At 38.8% G+C, this 22,951-nt stretch overlaps 1 protein-coding gene across 1 annotated transcript in view; it reads right to left on the reverse strand.

Annotated features, from left to right (window-relative positions):
• Positions 1–22,951, reverse strand: part of ulk4 (unc-51 like kinase 4) — a gene marked incomplete at its 5' end in the record, with an annotated part of 224,362 nt that overhangs the window by 86,506 nt on the left and 114,905 nt on the right. The window contains one exon of the mRNA XM_081389791.1: positions 18,288–18,336. Coding sequence (XP_081245917.1) covers positions 18,288–18,336 — 49 coding nt within the window. The remainder of the gene's footprint in view (positions 1–18,287; positions 18,337–22,951) is intronic.

Raw genomic sequence — 22,951 nt, forward strand, 5'->3', positions numbered from 1 at the left:
TCAGGGGAATCTCCGAGCCTCTCCACAGGCTGTGCAAGAATTTTCAAGGCCTGGAATCATTACTTTTTCCACTTTATTTCCGCACAGAGCCTCGGGAGAGGAGTGGAGGGGTCGTGCATTCATCAGGAACCTTCAGTCCATACATAAATATAGTACACACACACACACACAAACTGCAGGAGAGACAATGAGGAAACGTTTAATATTGGGAGTGTGCTGAAAATAGCCTGTTTAACAAAACCAGTTCATCTTGATGTCACAGGCTACGTCTACATTGATCCGGATACATTTGAAAATGCTGTTTTCTCATTGTAGTGTGGACTGTGACAATAATGGTACTCAAAGATGATGACGCGTTTAGTCATGCGATGTATATTGTACCTAAAGATATCTATGGTTATACCAGCATGTGTCAGCTATGTGCTATTCACTTGCAGTGTTGGTTAAGATAAATATGACTTTGTACAATCTTCACATTACATTCCTGCAAAGATGACAGTAAACTGCTGTCTTGCATCAAACGGGGTCAGTTGTGTACCATACATGGGATTGCGATTAAAAGCGACCTGGATGGACCAGTAAGTGGTGAGATATTTTGCTCATAAAATAAGAATAGCGTGATAACTTCTTTGTGTCTGCTCTCTGTATCACCTCAGTGAGCTTTTATTATATTTTCATAATTAACAAATTAGAAAATAACAACAACGATCCAATCAACTCCAGATGGACAAATGCCTTGCCATTTTGAGAAGCCATTTCAGTCAGATATACGTTATAATAGACACTTCAAATTCAGTAATATTATCAATTTGACTGTACTGACACCATTGGATAACAACGAAACTTGGACTGGACTTTCTAAATTGCACTGGATAATGAACTGAATCAACAGTGAATGGACTTGAGCTTAATAATAACACTACTGCCTTCTGTAGAGCTTCTTACAGCTGAATTAAGCTTGATTCATAATATAATGAACTCTGCACTGTTATTGAACCAAATTGGATCAACACTGACCTGACTTAAGCTGAATAATGAGACCATTGTCTTCTGTAAACCTTCTTTAATGTTAAACTGAGTTTGCTTCATAATTAAAACTAATTGAGCTGAATAATAAACTAGGTCTATCCGCTAATAGTCGCGTAAACGTTAGTCAATAAGAAAATGCTTCGTCAACCAAACTGTAATTAGTTGGTTAGTCACAGGAAAAAAACAAACAAAAAAAAACACAGGAAGTGGCAAAGTCAAGCAGTCCGTGAGGGACCGATCATAAACACGGCTGGTTCTTGTGGCAATTACAGTATATCGGTCCGGAAATCCAAATGTTTGCACATCATTTATCGACCTCAAACATGGCTTATCATTTGAAACATCTAAGCAGCAGCCTAACGTTAGGGTCTCTGGCTCTAACATTATCATTAACCTAGATAAATGTGCACTATTATTGGGCGCATACCCAAGTGTTTGTCTGGAAGATAAATTAGTACAGCACTACATGACGTTTAACTTAACTTGCATTTCTCTCTATAGGCACATCCACTAGCTGCGGAGATGACAATCAGAGTCATCAACTTCATCTTTGTAGCCGACACTGATAATTGAGTAGTTAATTGATGAATTATTTATGGCTCCACGATTAATCGTAATGAAACCGCGATTTGGCAAAGGCTGCGATTATTTTATGCGTAGTTTTGTCAGTGCAGTGCGGCTGATCGGTAGTAAATGCTGAGCATTTGGCTAAATCTATGCACTGTGCACTAAGTTCATTTTTTTAGACGACTAATGAGTTTTTGGACATTGAACTGCTTTTCTGAGGTAAATGTAAAGTTTTATAACATTGTTTACAAGAGGATACTTGCAGATCAATAGGCTACATATTAAGTGTCTGCATAATCTTGGCTACTTGACCAACCACAATAATTCATAATGCAAACTCTAAATCAACATGCACCGATGCTACATTTTCTATATATTGTAATCATTATGTTCACAACTTGTAATAATAACTTCAATGAACTCACTGTTTCTGCCTAGCAAACTGCGTGATTTGTATATGTACATTTCTAAAAAGCATTACTTGAACACAGTCACCTCTGATATCAGATTACTCTACATTGTAATGTAGACACATGCATTTTCCTCAAAGCTGCTTTGAAACGATGTGTATTGTGAAAAGTGCAATACAAATAAATGTGAATTGAATCGAAATGAACTAGATGTACCGCATTGCGGTACAAAATATGACCGCCGCTCAGGCCTGCACTGGCTTTCCACAAAAATAAATGACGTGGAGTAATTTGGCTGTATTGCGTGTTTATGTATATACCTAAAAAAAGTAATAGTATGTGCATGTCTGTCTGTGTGTGTGTGTGTGTGTGTGTGTGTGTGTGTGTGTGTATGTGTGTGTGTGTTTGTGTATGTGTGTGTCTGTGTGTGTGTGTGTGTGTCTGTGCGTGTATGTATGTGTGCGTACATGTGTGCACGTGTGTGTTTGTGTGTGTGTGTCTGTGCATGTGGATTTGTATGTGTGTGTATGGGTGTGTGTCTGTGCGTGTGGATGTCAGTGTGTGTGCATGCTTGCGTTTCTTTGTATTCCTGCATGTGTGTGTGTGACAGTATCATCCTAAACCAGAAACCCTTCGCTCAACAGCACCATCTACAGGCCGATGAGTGTACAGTCACTAAATGTGCACATAAATGAATTTATTTTATACCCCCCCATGGATGAAATTCTACAAAACTTAGCAGAGGATACCCCCAGAGGATGTCAAGTTAATCATACACATGAAATATGGTGCAGTTCTGAACATCTCCACTGAAGATAGGGGCGATTAAAGCAGAATAATATTGCATTTTCATTTTTTATGGGAGGGGCGCAAATCACAAATGAGTGATTATGGGCTAGGTTGATGTGGGCCCTTAAGAGCAACATACCATAAAAATTTCTTCATCCTCGTTGCCACGGTTCAGGTAGTTATTTAGGAAAAACTGCATTTTTTTGGGTTTGGGGGGGCCCAGCGCGGGGGGGGGGGGAGTGGCCCCCGGGGACCAAACGAAATTTTTCCGTAGAAGTCTAGTGGGGCTACATGCCCACCAAATTTCATGTTCCCCGGTGCTTCGGTGTCCCTGGTATCGTTGACGAAAAATTTACGGGGGCCCCAGCTCAGGGGGGGAAGTGGCCCCCGGGGACCAAACGAAATTTTTCCGTAAAAGTCTAGTAGACCAACATACCATGAAAATTTCTTCATCCTCGGTGCCACGGTTCAGGTAGTTATTTAAGAAAAACTGCATTTTTTTGGGTTTGGGGGGGCCCAGCGCGGGGGGGGAGTGGCCCCCGGGGACCAAACGAAATTTTTCCTTAGAAGTCTAGTGGGGCTACATGCCCACCAAATTTCATGTTCCCCGGTGCTTCAGTGTCCCTGGTATCGTTGACAAAAAATTTACGGGGGCCCCAGCGCGGGGGGGGGGGGGGGGGGTGGAGTGGCCCCCGGGGACCAAACGAAATTTTTCCCTAAAAGTCTAGTAGACCAACATACCATAAAAATTTCTTCATCCTCGGTGCCACGGTTCAGGTAGTTATTTAGGAAAAACTGCATTTTTCTGGGTTTGGGGGGCCCAGCCCGGGGGGGGAGTGGCCCCCGGGGACCAAACGAAATTTTTCCTTATAAGTCTAGTGGGGCTAAATGCCCACCAAATTTCATGTTCCCCGGTGCTTCGGTGTCCCTGGTATCGTTGACGAAAAATTTACGGGGGCCCCAGCGCGGGGGGGGAAGTGGCCCCCGGGGACCAAACGAAATTTTTCCGTAAAAGTCTAGTAGACCAACATACCATAAAAATTTCTTCATCCTCGGTGCCACGGTTCAGGTAGTTATTTAGGAAAAACTGCATTTTTTGGGGTTTGGGGGGGCCCAGCGCGGGGGGGGGAGTGGGCCCCGGGGACCAAACGAAATTTTTCCTTAGAAGTCTAGTGGGGCTACATGCCCACCAAATTTCATGTTCCCCGGTGCTTCGGTGTCCCTGGTATCGTTGACGAAAAATTTACGGGGGCCCCAGCGCGGGGGGGGGGGGAAGTGGCCCCCGGGGACCAAACGAAATTTTTCCCTAAAAGTCTAGTAGACCAACATACCATAAACATTTCTTCATCCTCGGTGCCACGGTTCAGGTAGTTATTTAGGAAAAACTGCATTTTTTTGGGGTTTGGGGGGGCCCAGCGCGGGGGGGGGAGTGGCCCCCGGGGACCAAACGAAATTTTTCCTTAGAAGTCTAGTGGGGCTACATGCCCACCAAATTTCATGTTCCCCGGTGCTTCGGTGTCCCTGGTATCGTTGACGAAAAATTTACGGGGGCCCCAGCGCGGGGGGGGGGGGAGTGGCCCCCGGGGACCAAACGAAATTTTTCCCTAAAAGTCTAGTAGACCAACATACCATAAAAATTTCTTCATCCTCGGTGCCACGGTTCAGGTAGTTATTTAGGAAAAACTGCATTGTTTTGGGTTTGGGGGGGCCCAGCGCGGGGGGGGGGGGGAGTGGCCCCCGGGGACCAAACGAAATTTTTCCTTAGAAGTCTAGTGGGGCTACATGCCCACCAAATTTCATGTTCCCCGGTGCTTCGGTGTCCCTGGTATCGTTGACGAAAAATTTACGGGGGCCCCAGCGCGGGGGGGGAAGTGGCCCCCGGGGACCAAATGAAATTTTTCCGTAAAAGTCTAGTAGACCAACATACCATAAAAATTTCTTCATCCTCGGTGCCACGGTTCAGGTAGTTATTTAGGAAAAACTGCATTTTTGGGGGTTTGGGGGGGCCCAGCGCGGGGGGGGGAGTGGCCCCCGGGGACCAAACTAAATTTTTCCTTAGAAGTCTAGTGGGGCTACATGCCCACCAAATTTCATGTTCCCCGGTGCTTCGGTGTCCCTGGTATCGTTGACGAAAAATTTACGGGGGCCCCAGCGCGGGGGGGGAAGTGGCCCCCGGGGACCAAACGAAATTTTTCTGTAAAAGTCTAGTAGACCAACATACCATAAAAATTTCTTCATCCTCGGTGCCACGGTTCAGGTAGTTATTTAGGAAAAACTGCATTTTTTGGGTTTGGGGGGGCCCAGCGCGGGGGGGGAGTGGCCCCGGGGACCAAACGAAATTTTTCCTTAGAAGTCTAGTGGGGCTACATGCCCACCAAATTTCATGTTCCCAGGTGCTTCGGTGTCCCTGGTATCGTTGACGAAAAATTTACAGGGGCCCCAGCGCGGGGGGGGGAAGTGGCCCCCGGGGACCAAATGAAATTTTTCCGTAAAAGTCTAGTAGACCAACATACCATAAAAATTTCTTCATCCTCGGTGCCACGGTTCAGGTAGTTATTTAGGAAAAACTGCATTTTTTTGGGTTTGGGGGGGCCCAGCGCGGGGGGGGAGTGGCCCCCGGGGACCAAACGAAATTTTTCCTTAGAAGTCTAGTGGGGCTACATGCCCACCAAATTTCATGTTCCCCGGTGCTTCGGTGTCCCTGGTATCGTTGACGAAAAATTTACGGGGGCCCCAGCGCGGGGGGGGGGGAAGTGGCCCCCGGGGACCAAACGAAATTTTTCTGTAAAAGTCTAGTAGACCAACATACCATAAAAATTTCTTCATCCTCGGTGCCATGGTTCAGGTAGTTATTTAGTAAAAACTGCATTGTTTTGGGTTTGGGGGGGCCCAGCGCGGGGGGGGGGGGGAGTGGCCCCCGGGGACCAAACGAAATTTTTCCTTAGAAGTCTAGTGGGGCTACATGCCCACCAAATTTCATGTTCCCCGGTGCTTCGGTGTCCCTGGTATCGTTGACGAAAAATTTACGGGGGCCCCAGCGCGGGGGGGGAAGTGGCCCCCGGGGACCAAATGAAATTTTTCCGTAAAAGTCTAGTAGACCAACATACCATAAAAATTTCTTCATCCTCGGTGCCACGGTTCAGGTAGTTATTTAGGAAAAACTGCATTTTTTGGGGTTTGGGGGGGCCCAGCGCGGGGGGGGGGGAGTGGCCCCCGGGGACCAAACTAAATTTTTCCTTAGAAGTCTAGTGGGGCTACATGCCCACCAAATTTCATGTTCCCCGGTGCTTCGGTGTCCCTGGTATCGTTGACGAAAAATTTACGGGGGCCCCAGCGCGGGGGGGGGGGAAGTGGCCCCCGGGGACCAAACGAAATTTTTCCGTAAAAGTCTAGTAGACCAACATACCATAAAAATTTCTTCATCCTCGGTGCCACGGTTCAGGTAGTTATTTAGGAAAAACTGCATTTTTTTGGGTTTGGGGGGGCCCAGCACGGGGGGGGAGTGGCCCCCGGGGACCAAACGAAATTTTTCCTTAGAAGTCTAGTGGGGCTACATGCCCACCAAATTTCATGTTCCTCTGTGCTTCGGTGTCCCTGGTATCGTTGACGAAAAATTTACGGGGGCCCCAGCGCGGGGGGGGAAGTGGCCCCCGGGGACCAAACGAAATTTTTCTGTAAAAGTCTAGTAGACCAACATACCATAAAAATTTCTTCATCCTCGGTGCCACGGTTCAGGTAGTTATTTAGGAAAAACTGCATTTTTTGGGTTTGGGGGGGCCCAGCGCGGGGGGGGAGTGGCCCCCGGGGACCAAACGAAATTTTTCCTTAGAAGTCTAGTGGGGCTACATGCCCACCAAATTTCATGTTCCCCGGTGCTTCGGTGTCCCTGGTATCGTTGACGAAAAATTTACAGGGGCCCCAGCGCGGGGGGGGAAGTGGCCCCCGGGGACCAAATGAAATTTTTCCGTAAAAGTCTAGTAGACCAACATACCATAAAAATTTCTTCATCCTCGGTGCCACGGTTCAGGTAGTTATTTAGGAAAAACTGCATTTTTTGGGGTTTGGGGGGGCCCAGCGCGGGGGGGGGGAGTGGGCCCCGGGGACCAAACGAAATTTTTCCTTAAAAGTCTAGTGGGGCTACATGCCCACCAAATTTCATGTTCCCCGGTGTTTCGGTGTCCCTGGTATCGTTGACGAAAAATTCAGTAAGGTGACGAAAAAAAAAAAAAAAAAAACTTTGACAATCCCTATATGACCGCTTTCGCTAGCTACGCTAGCGGCGGTCATAATAATGATGTCAGACTGAGTCTAGTACATCATTTGCCCCACATATTTTGAGCAGCAGGATGGAGTAAATAAAATAAGTATTAAGTACAATTATACATGCGTTACCATGGCAGATGTCCCTCTGAACAGTTTCTTACTAGAAACTAGAAAAAAAACAGTGTTTGACCTACTAATCCCATATAATACATTAAATAGAAATAATGTCTATTATATATATATATATATATATATATATATATATATATATATATATATATATATATTTTTTTTTTTTTTTTTTATCTGAGGTATGGCTAATGGTTGATATATTTCCCTGTTGTGATACACTATATTAAAGAGGAAATATTCATAACACTGTCTTACACTTCCATCTATTACTACCTTAAAAACAGCCTCCTTTTATTTCTTCTTTTATTGACAAGAACAGCTAAAAGCTTTAAGTGCACTTTTCTTGCTCAGAAAGTGTGGCTGAGAGTACATCTCAGCTCTCAAGAACATTCATGTTTTTTTTTTTTCTGTCCAATCTATAGTGACAGGTCACATTCAACAGAAAGCCTTGGCAGTACAAACAGTGAGGAAGCAATGTTGGAGTAATTCATAAAAGTTTCCCCTCTCTGATACTATACAATGACACTACAATGATACAGCCTGAAAAGAACTCTTTCTTTCTTTAAGTAGTTTGAGGTTACCTTGATCTTTAACTAACTAGAGTAAAGAATTTAAGAAAGTAAAATAAATTACAGGATTTTCATGCATCATTTCGTTCTTATTATTAACAATGTTGAAAAGAGTCTTTGCAGTTTAATATTTTTGTAGAAACCACTTTTTCAGGATTCTTTGATGAATAGAAAGTTCAAATGACAATTTTTTTTAAGTCTATAGTAACATTATAAATGTCTATACTGCCACTTTAGATGAATTTATTGTGTCCTTGCCGAATAAAAGTATTCTTAAATTAATTCATTATTATTATTTTTTAAATCTTACTACCCCAAACTTTTGAATGGAAGTGTATCACGATCTTCAACACTGATGATAATAAGAAATATATCTTAAGCACCAAATCATATTAGAATGATTTCTGAAGGATCATGTGACTGAAGACTGGAGTAATGAATGCTGATTTAAATATATGTATATATATTTATATATATACTAAAATAAAAATTTTAAAATTGTAATAATATTTCACAATATTACTGTTTTTACTGTATTTTTCATCAAATAAATGCAGACTTGGTGTGCATAATAGACTTTTTCAACCACAGCTCTCTGGATGACACGTGAGCTATATGTCCAAAACAGACTGATTCCTAACATAATCTTCATAGAGCTGAATAGGCTGGAATATACGTTAAACAACTCATCCTTTGTCATCAGTATTAGTCTTTTTTCTGCTAAAAGTTTCGACCAATAAGGCGCTTTGGGATTTGGGATACACTCGCCTCAGCACATTTACACAATTCAAATGTTCGGTAAGCGGTAATCCCTTCGCTTGTTACAGCAAACAGGCCCAAACCTCTGTGTGGAGGGCAGATTGTGAACTGGAAGGGCAGCAGTATTGAGGGATTGGGATTAAAGGGGATGTGAGGCTGTAGCTAATGTCTCTTACGGCTCACTAGCTTGCTGAGATGGCCAAAGAAGTCACACAAACCTCTCTCTCCTTGTTCATTAGCGATTTCTTGTTCATTAGAGTCCATGGCTTCCTTTCATGTCCTCTCAGGGCTCATGAGGATGAAGGGACCGCATCTGAATTATACTGAGACTCAGAGACTTGGCTGCACTCTGATTGGAGAGGGAAAATCCAGTTTAGTTTGGCCTCCAAAGAAAGTTTAATATCAAGACAGTAGACTCTGTTCACTGTGTAGTAATAATGGCATTATTATTATTTTTTTGTCGTTACATCAGGGACTATAACTTCATACCGAGGGATGTTACTTCAGACACTTCAAAGGCTATTATGGTCTTTTTGCATTTATTATTGATTGGGAAGTTGAAGCAATGACAGTAAGCGATAGGAGAGGCGATCAGGAAAGGACCACAAGTCAGGAATCATGGTTATGGTCACACTTCACAATAAGGTTTCATTAGTTAACATTAGTAACTACTCAACGCAAACTAATAATTAGCAATACTTCTACGGCCTTTATTAATGTTAATTTCAACATTTACTAATATATTATTAAAATCAAATGCTGTATTTGTTAACATTAGTTAATGCACTGTAAACTAACATGAACAATCAATGAACAGCTGAAATTTTATTAACTAATATTAACAAAGATTAACAAATACTGTAACAAAAGAATTGCTCATTGTTAGTTCATGTTAGTTAATACATTAACTAATGTTAACAAATGAGACCTTATTGTAAAGTGTTACCATAATAGTTAATTGTGATTAATCGCATACTTATTGTGGAATTATAGGGATAGTTCACCCAAAAATGAAAATTACCCCATGATTTATCATCCTATAGGTGTATATGACTTTCTTCTTTCAGACGAATACAATCGAAGATATATTAAAAAAATGTCTCCAAGCTTTATAATGGCAGTGAATGGGGGACAAGATTTTGAAGCTCAAAAAAAGTGCATCTAAGTAATCCATACAGCTCCAGGGGGTTAATAAAGGCATTCTGAAGCGATGCGTTTGTGTAAGAAAAATATCCATATTTAAAACTTTATAAACTAAAATAGCCAGCTTCCGACAGACGGCCGTAGGCCTCGATTTATGGCGAAAAAATAACCCCTGACCTGACACATGATGTATTGACGAACGCAGAAGCGCAGAGGATAGAGCAAAACAAAACACTGGTCACGAATTCTAAAATTCAAATTTTTAAAGAGAAAAGGATTTCGAAATAAGAGAAGAGGAGCTGGAGTTTGTTGCCTAGCTCTATTTGTCTGAACCGCGAGAGGTGTCAAAGCTCACGCTACTCCAACATCGTGGCTTACTCTTTTGGAGTCAGTCAACTTGTGTAGGCCGTCTGCTGGAAGCTAGTTATTTTAGTCTAATTAGTCTTTTAGTTTTAAATATGGATTTTTTTTTATTTTTTTACAAAAACCCATCGCTTTGCTTCAGAAGGCCTTTATTAACCCCCTAGAGTTGTATGGATTACTTTTATGATGGATGGATGCACTTTTTTGGGCTTCAAAGTCTTGTCCCCCATTCACTGCCATTATAAAGCTAGGAAGAGCTAGGGCATTTTTTAATATAACTCTAATTGTGTTCTTCTGAAAGAAGATAGTCATATACACCTATGACTTGAGGGTAAGTAAATCATGTGATAATACATTTTTTTGGGTGACTCTCCCTTTAAGCATACATCATTTATCTTGTTTAATGCGTTTATTTTGTCATCATTTCCTATATCCAGCAAAGTAAACTATCAGATTGAAGGATGATTCTCACAAAACTGTATGTTCTGCCAGCTTTTTTCAAAGTAAATGTAGGCGTCTTTCGAAAAAAGGACACCTGAAGACTCCAAAAGGACACCTAATAACCAAATGTTACAAGAAGTCCATATAATTCATAAATGTATGCACACCAAACCACACATGGAAAAAAAATCAGTGATACAGTATGTGTAAAGTGCAACAACAGAGCTTGTTTGGAGATGCTGTGCATCTTGCCTATATTGACTTTTAACTGTGACTATCAACAACTAGATGTACCGCATGGCGGTACAAAATATGACCGCCGCTCAGGACTACACTGGCTTTCCACAAAAATAAATGACGTGGAGCAATTTGGCTGTATTGCGTGTTTATGTATATACCTAAAAAAGATAGTAGTATGTGCATGTCTGTCTGTGTGTTTGTGTATGTGTGTGTTTGTGTGTGTGTGTCTGTGGTTGTATGTATGCGTGCGTACATGTGTGTGCGCGTGTTTGTTTGTGTGTGTGTGTCTGTGCATGTGGATTTGTATGTGTGTGTATGGGTGTGTGTCTGTGCGTGTGGATGTCAGTGTGTGTGCATGCTTGCGTTTGTTTGTATTCCTGCATGTGTGTGTGTGACAGTTAGGGTTGCCAACTTCAGAAAAGGAAAATGCGGGACAATCGTGGTTATTTATAGGAAAATGAGGGACACTCAAATTATTTGTACTGTATCACACAGTGTACGTCATTTCAGTGTCTGCAGTTAAGTTTGTGTTTAAAAGGTTATCAGACATAAACACATTTGTATTGCTTAACCTATTTATGTATTTAATTCTAAAAATAATTTTAATGTCATACATGAAAAAAGTCACATTACAAACAAACCATAGTTCAAAATAACAGCATTTATCTAAAATAGAAAGCTTTTTTAACATTATACACTAGGCTTACAGTTCAAAAGTTTGGGGTTAGTAAGATTATTTTTTGGGAAAAAAAAGAAAGTAATTGCCTACTTTTATTCAGCAAGGATGCATTACATTAATCAAAAGTGACAGTTAAGATAATGTTACAAAAGCTTTCTATGTACTTTCTAAAAGCTTTAAAACATTAATAATAATCAGAAATGTTTTTTGAGCATATTATTCCCTCAGGTAGATTACATGTTTTCTTGCTTTTTTCAAGCTTTTTTAACATGGATGTTAGACTCATGAACAATAATCACGTTGTTTGCATTCGCCAAAATTGATTAGCCGAAATCAAAACGTGGACAGTGAAAGGAAATTACCGTTAGCGCGAGACGAGTCCGGCTTGAAGCGGAAGCGACCAGACGGCAGAGGATGTTCGCAAATCAAACAATGATTTGTCTCAAAACAGTGATTAAAAAAAGCTGTGATTGGATGATGACAGGTGTCGGTGATCATTCTCAAGTGTCGTAGTCAGCACTGCTGCTGTTGCTGTTGTATCAGTCAGTGGTTTATCAGCTTGTCAAAAAACGGGACACGGGAGGTCACGCAAATTAGGCCCAAAATACGGGACGTCCCGCCTAATTCGGGACAGTTGGCAACCTTAGTGACAGTATCATCCTAAACCAGCAACCCTTCGCTTAACACCACCATCTACAGGCCGATGAGTGTACAGTCACTAAATGTGCACATAAATTAATTTATTTTATACCCCCCATGGATGAAATTCTACGAAACTTAGCAGAGGATACCCCCAGGGGATGTCAAGTTAATCATACACATGAAATATGGTGCAGTTCTGAACATCTCAACTGAAGATAGGGGCGATTAAAGCAGAATAATATTGCATTTTCATTTTTTATGGGCGGGGCGCAAATCACAAATGAGTGATTATGGGCTAGGTTGATGTGGGCCCTTAAGAGCAACATACCATAAAAATTTCTTCATCCTCGGTAGGAAAAACTGCATTTTTTGGGTTCGGGGGGGTTGGGGGGGGAGTGGCCCCCGGGGACCAAACGAAATTTTTCCGTAAAAGTCTAGTGGGGCTACATGCCCACCAAATTTCATGTTCCCCGGTGTTTCGCTGTTCCTGGTATCGTTGACGAAAAATTCAGTAGATGACGAAAAAAAAAAAAAAAAAACTTTGACAATCCCTATATGACCGCTTTCGCTAGCTACGCTAGCGGCGGTCATAATAAATCATGGCCTTTCAAATGGAACTGCTTAAGTGTAATAGTCTACATCTCATTTATCCCAAGAGTTGTTCATTCCATAACATCCTCTCTCATTTTTTGAGAGATATTTTCTAAACAGAGAAAAAGTGCCCTTATTATGCTATTTTAAAGTATCCTCATTTTGGTTTCCTACAATAGATTTACATGTATCAAAGCTAAAAAACAACAACAACTCATAATATACACAGCACATAAACTAATTTCTCACAGTCTCTCTAAACCCCTCCTTTCCTCGAGACAACTCTACTCTGACTGGTCCGATGGCAGACTCTGTTATGATTGGTCTACCTCTTACAGCACATGTCGGAAACGAAACGACCATTACCATATCTGAATTTTAGCTCTGGAGGCTTCCTCATTGCTTGTTACATAGTGATACTCACAGTAGTTTTTTTTTTTTTTTTTTCGTATCAATTCTAGTGCGAGTCCTCATCCTTTTGAAGTTGATGCAAAGTGAATTTGCTTAAGTAGCGTAGAAAACAGCGTCTTCTTAACATATCGACAACATAAACCAAACTCTTCCAGGCCTCAGCTACAACTACAGTATTTGAGGGCAGGGCAAAGTAGACATTGTTTGTGAGCAGCCAATGAAGACTATAGGCTGCAATTATGCAAATTTTAACATTTTTACGTAGGTATGTAACAGGAAGTGAGACTGGAATTACTAATGACGCGTTTCAGCAGTTCAGAATCAATTATCTCTTTTAGGAGACAATAATGTTATTTGCCATGCACTTTGATCTTTAAAACTTTGCAGACCTTTAACATTCACAAGCAGCTATATTACACACTGCATGAAAGGTAATATTCAAAAAAGCATAATAGGACAAACCAATGATTATCATGATATCTAGATATGAATCATTATCTATCTCTAGATATTACTCATTCAAATGAAATCTACGAAACATTTAATCTATTTTAATTGCCCCCTCAGGCAAAATAGAAGCAAGAACACAAGACAGAATGCTTAGAAAAGAAAATGTTGAGAGAAAAACAAATCCAAGTATGACTTAGTAAGCACGACTAATTACTTTGTAATCGATACTGGCCAGAATATTTTATCGGTGTGTCCTTACCAAATAGTTCAGGAATTATCTACTGAGGCAGAGCTAAAGTTGAATGAATTTATCAATATGAAAATGAGCACACTTTGAAAACCAAAACCGCTGATTGATTTAATCTCCAGCCAGACAACAGCAACTGACCAAATAAAGTGGAGCTTAACTGCTGTGCTATACTGCTGGAGAATTTCCAAAACAAGCGTTATCTGCGAAAAAAGAAAAGAAAAAAGACAAACACAGATGGATGTTACAGGTCTGAGATGAGCCCACCTTACTGGCACAGTGTTAAAATCAGCAGCAAATGTGATTACAGACCACAGGTCAGTGCATAAGTGAGGGAAATCGGGTAAATGAAGACAACAGGTGTGTGCAGTCAGCTCATTGCATGGTGAGGAAGTAACTGCCACTGATTTTGACTTTCAGATATAATATTCTCAGTTGTATTAATGCATTGCTGACTTCAAGATTACTTGTTGACATTGTGTTTATATTGGTAACACTTTTCAATAAAGTTCCATTTGTTCACATTAGTTAACACTACATAAGTCAACATGAACTACAACTGAAAAATAAATCGAAAGCATTTCTTAATCTTTACTATTGTTCATTAACTAACGTTAACAAAAATTAATAAACATTGTAACAAATGTATTGCTCATTGTAAATTAACGCACTAAGTTAACTAATGGGACCTTATTTTAAAATGTTACCATCATTTTTTTGCATTAAAATGGACAAAAAAATGTATACTTAGATTTAATACTTGATTTTTATTTGGTTGGTTTGGCTGATGGAAATGTATATCCTTTGGAAAATGAAATTACAGTGCATGAAACACTCTGCAATTATGGCTAACATTAACCTTGAACAGGTCTTTTAATGCGATGGCAATTTTTCACTTCAGGTAATGGGAACGTCAAAGGCTCAATCATCAGATACTTCTTGAAAATCTGCTGGCTCTGAATTGCTGCTGGGCAGCTCAACAATGACCATTTATCAGAAAGTAAAAAAAAAAAAGAGCTTTTTTTGCCAAGCTCTTCAGATATTGTTGATGTCTCCATAATTTTTTTTTTTTTTTTTTATAAATCATTACTATTGGTCACCCTTTACGTCTGTCTGTGGCTTTTTGCAAATATTTACCAATGGAAAGTATTAAAAAGAGCTAGTGACTAAACCTCAGAACTCCATTGGATCCGCAAACTGTCAGTAAAACCTCATAACTGGGGTTACTATCATGGTGACTAGTGTAATTTTTAAAGTTTTGCCAACTTAATCAGGTTTACAGTGTGGACAAAAACCTCAATTTGAGCTTGATTTGGGTAAAATTTTAATAATATAATGACTCACGCAAGTGTCTGACCAAATGAAACCACAATATCACCTTTGACAACACAGTGTTTAATTATTTAGTGTTTATTTTCCATTTCCTGAAAAGTAGCGGTTTTAGAGATGTGAGGTTTCTGCCCGACAGCGATGATATGTTAGACTGCAGTTCACTGTGGCCTTCTTGAAATAATTATGTGTGTGTGTTTTTATGTTTTCGAGGGGTGGGGGTGGTGTTGACTGTTAACAGTCGATGTAGGGTCCACTCTAATGAGAATGTAACCTGCTGTTGAAAAGGCCTCACATCCACACTCCATTAACTCTGCAACCCAATTACACATTGCACTCTGATAGGTCAGACCCCTACTGGCTCATTTACATAATAACTTAATAGATACTGGGATGGGAACATGCTCAGAGGGAAAGGTCTGACTGTTACACAGATGCACACATTTATATTGCTAATTTGCCTTTATATAAATGCCTATAAATACTTTACCAAGTTATGCTATGCCATTAATACTGTTTTTAAGAACATAAGAAATGTATTCTGCAAGGATGCATTCAACTGTTCAAAAACTGATAAAAACAAACAACTGTTTAGAATAATGAAAAAAAAAAAAATCTCAAAAATATAAAGCGACTGTTTTCAACATCGATAAGAAGAAATGTTTTTTGAGCAGCAAATCAGCATATTAGAATGATTTATTAAGGTTCATGTGAAGCTGAAGACTAGGGGCCCTATCATACACCCGCCACACTGCAGCGCCAAGCAGGATGCAAGTGTTTTTTGCTAGTTTTTCAGCCCCACGCAGTTATCATTTTCACGTCCTGCGCCACACTGTTTAAATAGCAAATGCATTCGCGCCCATTTGTTCGCCCATGGGTGTGCTGGTCTGAAAACAAGGTGTGTTCAGGAGAATTGATGCGTCAGTAATGTGCCTATAGGCGGGTCCACAACGCGCGTACACTTCTTATTACACACACTCGTGCAGCAGCACACAAACATGCTAAATATAAAAAATAAAAGGATTACAATGTAAAAAATTAATATTGCGTACATAAAGATATGGTGGAATCCGGCTTGTCTTGTAGATGGTCTGTCCGTGCTTTAACCTCGAACATGAGCTGATTCGTTTACTCTCTGGAGAAGCGTTCAGTTTTTCCGCTTGCAAATTCTGTCATGTAAATAGCGAATCCATCATGGCACAACTGGCTTTTAAAGGGAATGGGAGATGTGACTCTGATTGGTTTATTTCTTCACGTTACGCCCCCCAAAAAAACACTCATTACTCATTAAGAGAATAGGGACAATCCTTTTAGACCATATACCGGGCGCGCAAACCATTTTCCCCGTCGTTAAACTTGCAAAAGTGGATTCGGACATTCTCTGAGTGTACTTGCGCCCTGCGCTTTAGACCAAACGCTTAGATCGTTAAAATAGGGCCCTAGAGGTTAAAGGACTAAATTGCTGAAAATTCATCTTGGCCATCACAGGGATAAATAACATTTTGAAATGTATCTTAAATGTAATTTAAAATAAGCATTAAAATAAAAAAAATCGTTATTTAAATTTGTAATAAATATTACTGTTTTTACTGTATTTTTATTTATAAAAAAAAACAAAACAAAAAAAAATACAGTCTGGGTGAGCATAAGAGTCTTCTTTCAAATACAATAAAACATCTAATCGACCCCATACTTTGAATAGTAGTAATTCCTTCATTTGAATTTGCATTGTTACATTTCATTTCATTTGTAATTAATTACAATTGTAATTAAGTTAATTAGTTTCAGACATGTCTATTTATTTCTCAATTTGAAAATATAATATTAATTTATCAACATTTTTTATTTGAAATGAATACAGTAATAATTGATTCCTTTGTTTTATTTTTAAATGGAACTCCTTGTTGTATATTTTGTGACAGAAAGAAATAAAGTAAAAATTTTCCGATCATTTTCCTCTCTCCATCAAAGCTCTGTAATCTCATTAGCGTTCAGATTCTAAAACGACACGTCATTTAAAAGGTGATTTATTAACATTTTTATTTTGGAATTAATAAACATATAATAATTTAATTTGTTTTATTTTTAAGTGGAACTCGTAGTCATTCATTTTGTGATTTTCCGATAATTTCCCCCTCCATTGAAGCCCTGTAATCTCATTAGCATTCAGATTCTTAAATGCCATTTCTGGTTTCACACCACTGACTGCAAAACATCTTTTTTTTTTACGCATGTTATAACTTAACGTGTCATGATGCCAGTTCAAATATGAAGAAAAGAGAGCTTCAATGAAGGGGATGCAGTGAAGATTTTCAGTGAACAACAATTTAATTCTCTTTCTTTTCAGAGGACTTGGATTACAGCACACACAGATAAGAAATATGTACACCGTTTATTTAGTTTTTTTTTTTTGGAGCTTATTTCCTCCACGGAATAGAAAAAAAAAAGGTATCTGCGACTTTTTATCCAACAAATCGTAGAAAAAAAAGTCAGAATTGCGAGTTATAAACTTGGAATTACAAGCAATAAAGTCAGAAATTTGAGACATAAACAGAATTGCGAGAAAAAAGTCAGAATTGTGAGAGATTTTTTGCAACCGCGAGTTTATATTTTGCAATTGGACTTTGACACAATTGCAAGCTTATATCTCAAAAAGGAGGGAAAAAATGTCAGAATTGCGAGTTATAAACTCTGAATTGCAAGAAATGAAGTCAAAATTGCAAGATATTGCCAGTTATTGTAAGTCTGAATTGTGAGACAAACTAGCAATCGTGAGATAACAAGTCTGTGACAGAAACTAGCTTCCACAGGAAAAGGAAAAGAAGATTATTCCAAATTTTTTGTGTTCCACAAAAATAAAAAAACAACAACAACAATAAATAAATAAATAAATAAATACAAATAAAGAAAACTATAACACTGAATGGAATTGGAATGAACTGGGAATCAGTAAATAATGACAGAAGTTCATTATTTAAACGAACTATGCCTTTAAATGACCAATATAGCACAGGTTCGTCTAGGACAGGTCAAGTACTACCACTATTTCTTTCTAAAATACTTTGATGCATTTCTGCAACATGGCCAATTTCTCCAATATAGTGTTTTCAGATTTACATAAAGCTTTTGATTTTCTGGTAATTTCATTGCTTCCCGAAGTCAGAGCAGAAAACCCAAAGCAATAAACGAATCAAGCAAACAGAGGAAACCAGAAAGCTCTGAAGCGCACTTACCTCTATGACTTGAAAGATAGCAGGCAGGAGACGGCTCTCTCTAACAAGCCTGTTGGGGGAAAACACACACACACACACACACACACATACATAAGTATACACACATTTAGCTTGCGGCACACACATTTACTTCATGGCACTAGGCCCACGTTCCATCTTCATTAGTGTGACACTTGTGCACACGTTTTGGTTTTGGCACTGAACAGGACCACTGAGGTGTGAACGCTCTGTCGTGCCAAGATCAGTCAGCTGGGAAAATGACCTTTGACTAATCCAGTGACGAGTGAAAAAGAGAGAGAAAGTATGCCGCTGAAAAGATGAAAGAGTGATGGAGGAAGAGAGTCAGATGGAAACACAATAATATATTGAGAGTGAGAAATAGAGGGGCTATATATCAAAACCTATGAGCTTCCTACCTAGATTCTTACTGGCTTTTTACTTTAAAATGTACTGCTAATCACCATAACAATACAGGTGGGAAAATAGAAAGCCACATGATGAATCAGAGTTCATCGTAAATGGACTGTTCATAAAACATGGTCAATGTTGATGGTAAAAATACCACCAGGGTACACTAAAATACTGCAATAAACATGAACTGGAAAACAGAAAATGGGAAACAAAACACCCTAATGTACAAATAACAAAAATGATTAACATAAAATATACAGTAATGTGCCACAGGGAGTGTACTAATGTTTTTCACCATAAATCATACAGTATAATAGTCTTACATGTGGAAAAACGTAAATCTGACAGTATTTTACAGTAGAATTACACAATGCAATGTTAAAGCATTTCGAGTTTTTCACCATATATGGTAAGGTAACTTACAGTTAACCAGATTTTACTGTAGCGTTTTTACATTTTTACACTGTAGGCAGCTCAATAAGCTTGAACTGTTTGAATTGAACATTCAAAATTGAATAATTTGAACTAAATGTTTGAATCTGTCCAATGTCCACTAATGCTTTTAGGTAGAAAGTTCACTAGGATTGAATCAAATGCATAGAAGAAGACTATTATGCTAAAAAAATGCTATCAAGAAGGAAGCTCCACTAAGTTCAGACTATTTGATTCTATACACAAATGCGTCTATGGTGCCCAAAAATGTGCATATGTAGACAGCTCAGTTTTTAAAATTAACATTCAAATGTCACTATGACTGTCAAAAGTAGCTGTACAGGTAGGCAGCTTCATATGTTCAATTCATTTGAATCGATTGTATGATGTGTCTACGATGTCTAAAAAGGCTCTCAAGGAAGGCTTGAACTATATGATGCTCAAATCAAATTGTTTAAATTGATTGTTCAAACATGACTATATAGCCAAAAATGCTGTCTAGGTAATGAACTCATTTGAATCAAATGTTTGAACGTGTATGGTTGCTAAAATGCCATCTAGATAGGGCGCTCATTTAGCTTGAGTCAAATATTCAAATGTGCTTATATGATGTCTAAAATTGCTGACTAGGTAGGCAGTTCACAAGGTTTAAATCATTTTAATAAAATGTCCATATGATGCAAAAAATTGCTGACACTATCGTATGTAATTATGATGTCCAAAACTGCTGACTATGTTGGCTACTCACTAGATTCGTATCGTTTGACTTGAACTTTCAAATACGTCTTGGTAAACAGTCCACTTGGTCTGAATGGAAAGTACAAACGCACATAATGATGCCCGAAAATGCCGTCTAGGTAGGCAGCTCACAAGGTTTTGAAACACAGCAAGATAATGCTCCAGACAGCCAGGCTCACAGGAGTAATGGAAGCCTTTATTGAAAATGACTCGCCATGCTTTCTTATTGATTAAGGTCTTTGATTCACAGCCAATTACAGTATGCAAAAGGTGCATAGAGCAGAACGCCACAATAACCTGAGATAAAGGACAGACAGATAAAATGAAATTAGTAGAAGGGCCACATTTGAAATACCTACGGTGCCCTCCTCCCCAGTCAATGCAGAGATATAGGACATTTTTGACCAATCTCCCCTGAGAGTGTCCTCTACGGAGGATATGGTTTCTTTCAGTGAGAAAGAGAGCTGCCCAGGAAACCTGAGATAAGGTGAATGCAGAGGTCTATATGAGTAAATCTCCCCCTAACTTGCTGAATTCTTGGTATATGAACCAAAGCCGAAGGTAGAGAGAGAAATATCTTCTTTGTGCCTGAAAGTCTACTAGAAGTTAGCACAGCTCAAAACCTGGGATTTAGGGATTTTTAGGGTCAGAAGAGGCTTTACTGTGCCAAAATAATTGTGTATTTTGATGGAGTTGGGTAAAAAAAAAATGCAATGTAATTTTGTTCATCAGACAGAGTACTACTAGTTAGTCAGAGACCCAATGAAACTAGTTTTGTAGCTTTTTAGTTAGTGTCTGTTAGCGTTGAGTCCATATACATTGCTGTTTAAATGTTTCAGGTCAGGATTATGCTCACCAAAGCTCTATTTATTTGTTCAAAAATACAATATTGTGAAATATTATCACAATTTACATAACTGTTTTCTATTTTTATACATCTTAAAATGTAACATTCTTTTAATGGAAAAGCTGAATTTTCAGCAGCCATCTTCAGGGTCAAAGACCTTCAAAAATCATTATGATTTGGTGCTTAAGTATAACATTTATTATTATTATTACAGTTGAAAACAGTTGTGCTGCTAAATGTTTTTGTGGAATCCATTTTTCTCCAGGATTCCTTGATAATTAGAAAGTTCAAGAGAACAGCAATTTTTGATCAATTAAATATTTCCTCGATGAATATAAGTATTAATTCCTTTTTTTTTTAAAAATCAATAAAATAAATTTCAAATATATGATATTAAAATAAATGATATTATATCATATCATATCATATCATTATAATATAATTATTGACAATAACATTAAATATCTGCTTCTCTGTACATGAGTTATGACATAATGGTTGTTGCTGCTGACAAGCCTGGATATATTTTGTCCTAAATTCCTGTTGTAACAGGATATATAAAATATTTGATTTTATATTTTATATATCCTGTTACAACAGGAATTTAGGACAAGCTAAACTACACTTATAATGTATTCTGTGGAAAACATTTAGGCCTTTTTGCTATTCTTGCAAATATAATATATAGCAGGGATATTCAGTAAAAGAATCCAAGAGGTCCGGTCGCTATATTTCCTTCCCACTGGAGGTCTGGACAACTATACATATATCCGTTTCCAATCGGAGCAGCTGTAGTACCGTTAAAAACTTTTTTTTTTCTCTCCCAACTGGATATGAATACAAAAAGGTATGCTAAGATGTTTTATCAGGCTACATTTTTTTTACATTTAGACACAAAGGCCTTGGGACTGAGAAAACATACTAGGGGTGCAGGGTTTACTTTTAAAGAAAAGTATGGACCATTTTTATGTTTTGTTCAAAGTAATAAACTACTAAAAACAAACAACGTCTATGATCTAATAATAAATACTCTCATCATGAGCACAAAACAAAACTAGAAAATAACTAGCAATTTTAATAATACGTTTTTTTGGGGTTTTTCCCTTGCCATCTCGAAATATTTTTTTCCAAAGTATTACATTGTTTATTATGAAATGCTCTTAATATGCTGATTAATAATCCAAACTGTATAAAAAAAAATAATAATAATAAAAAAGTGAAAAGGTGCCGCACGTTACCTTGTTACAAACCTGGTATAGCAAAACCATTTTAGCAAAAAGTGTCTATTTTGCTGCTCATCGTGTTTCTGCTACTGTTGTTAAAGGGATAGTTCACCCAACAATGAAACATTCTGTCATCATTTACTCATCCTCTGTATGAGTTTCTTTCTTCTGTTGAACACAAAAGAGTTTGTTTTTTCCTACTCTCAATCTTTAAAATAACTTATTTTGTGTTCCACAGAAAAAAGAATCTCATACAGATTTGAAACAACTTGAGGACAAGTAATGTCAATTTAAATTTTTAGGTGAACTCTCCCTGTAACTGCATCATCAGTGTGAATGTAGTGGAAAAGGCTTGAATGAAGCACATTTGGCTTTAGATTAAAAATATTAAAGGATGTAGTGACGAAAGATCATTACCGTAAATGGCCCTGAGCGGTTGTGATGTGAAATGCTGCTCACTTTTTATCTGTAGAAACGGTAAAATGGCGCAATTATTCATACGCTCCAAATGGAAACAAGCCGGGGTCCAGAACCGGACCACGGTCTGCCATTTGAATACCGCTCGTATACTGTAAAAACAGAAAAGCTGAACTAGAATTTGCATCTTCCACAAGAACTCCAGCTCAACGTGTCCAACAATTTGCATAAACCACTAGGCCACAGCTCAGACACAGTTAATATGCACCAAAGAAACTATTCAACATACCAAGAATAGATTACCTGCAGCAAACAATCAATTCATTCACCGTCACTCACGGTACATGGAGTCCATTGACAGAACAGTGATGCACATCGAGCAATCACTAAAGTCAAGTGTTCACCGTCGTTCCCTTTCTCCAGTATGTTTATTCAGAACAGTCAATGATCTCTCATCTGTCTGCGCTCTACTTCCCAACAAACATCATTACCCCTACAATTACCAACAAAACACAAAAGCCAATTCAAAACACACACACACACACACACACACACACACACACACACACACACACACACACACACACACACACACA

This window comes from Scardinius erythrophthalmus (genome assembly GCF_964197995.2).
Source record: "Scardinius erythrophthalmus genome assembly, chromosome: 16".
In the NCBI taxonomy this organism is placed as follows: domain Eukaryota; kingdom Metazoa; phylum Chordata; class Actinopteri; order Cypriniformes; family Leuciscidae; genus Scardinius; species Scardinius erythrophthalmus.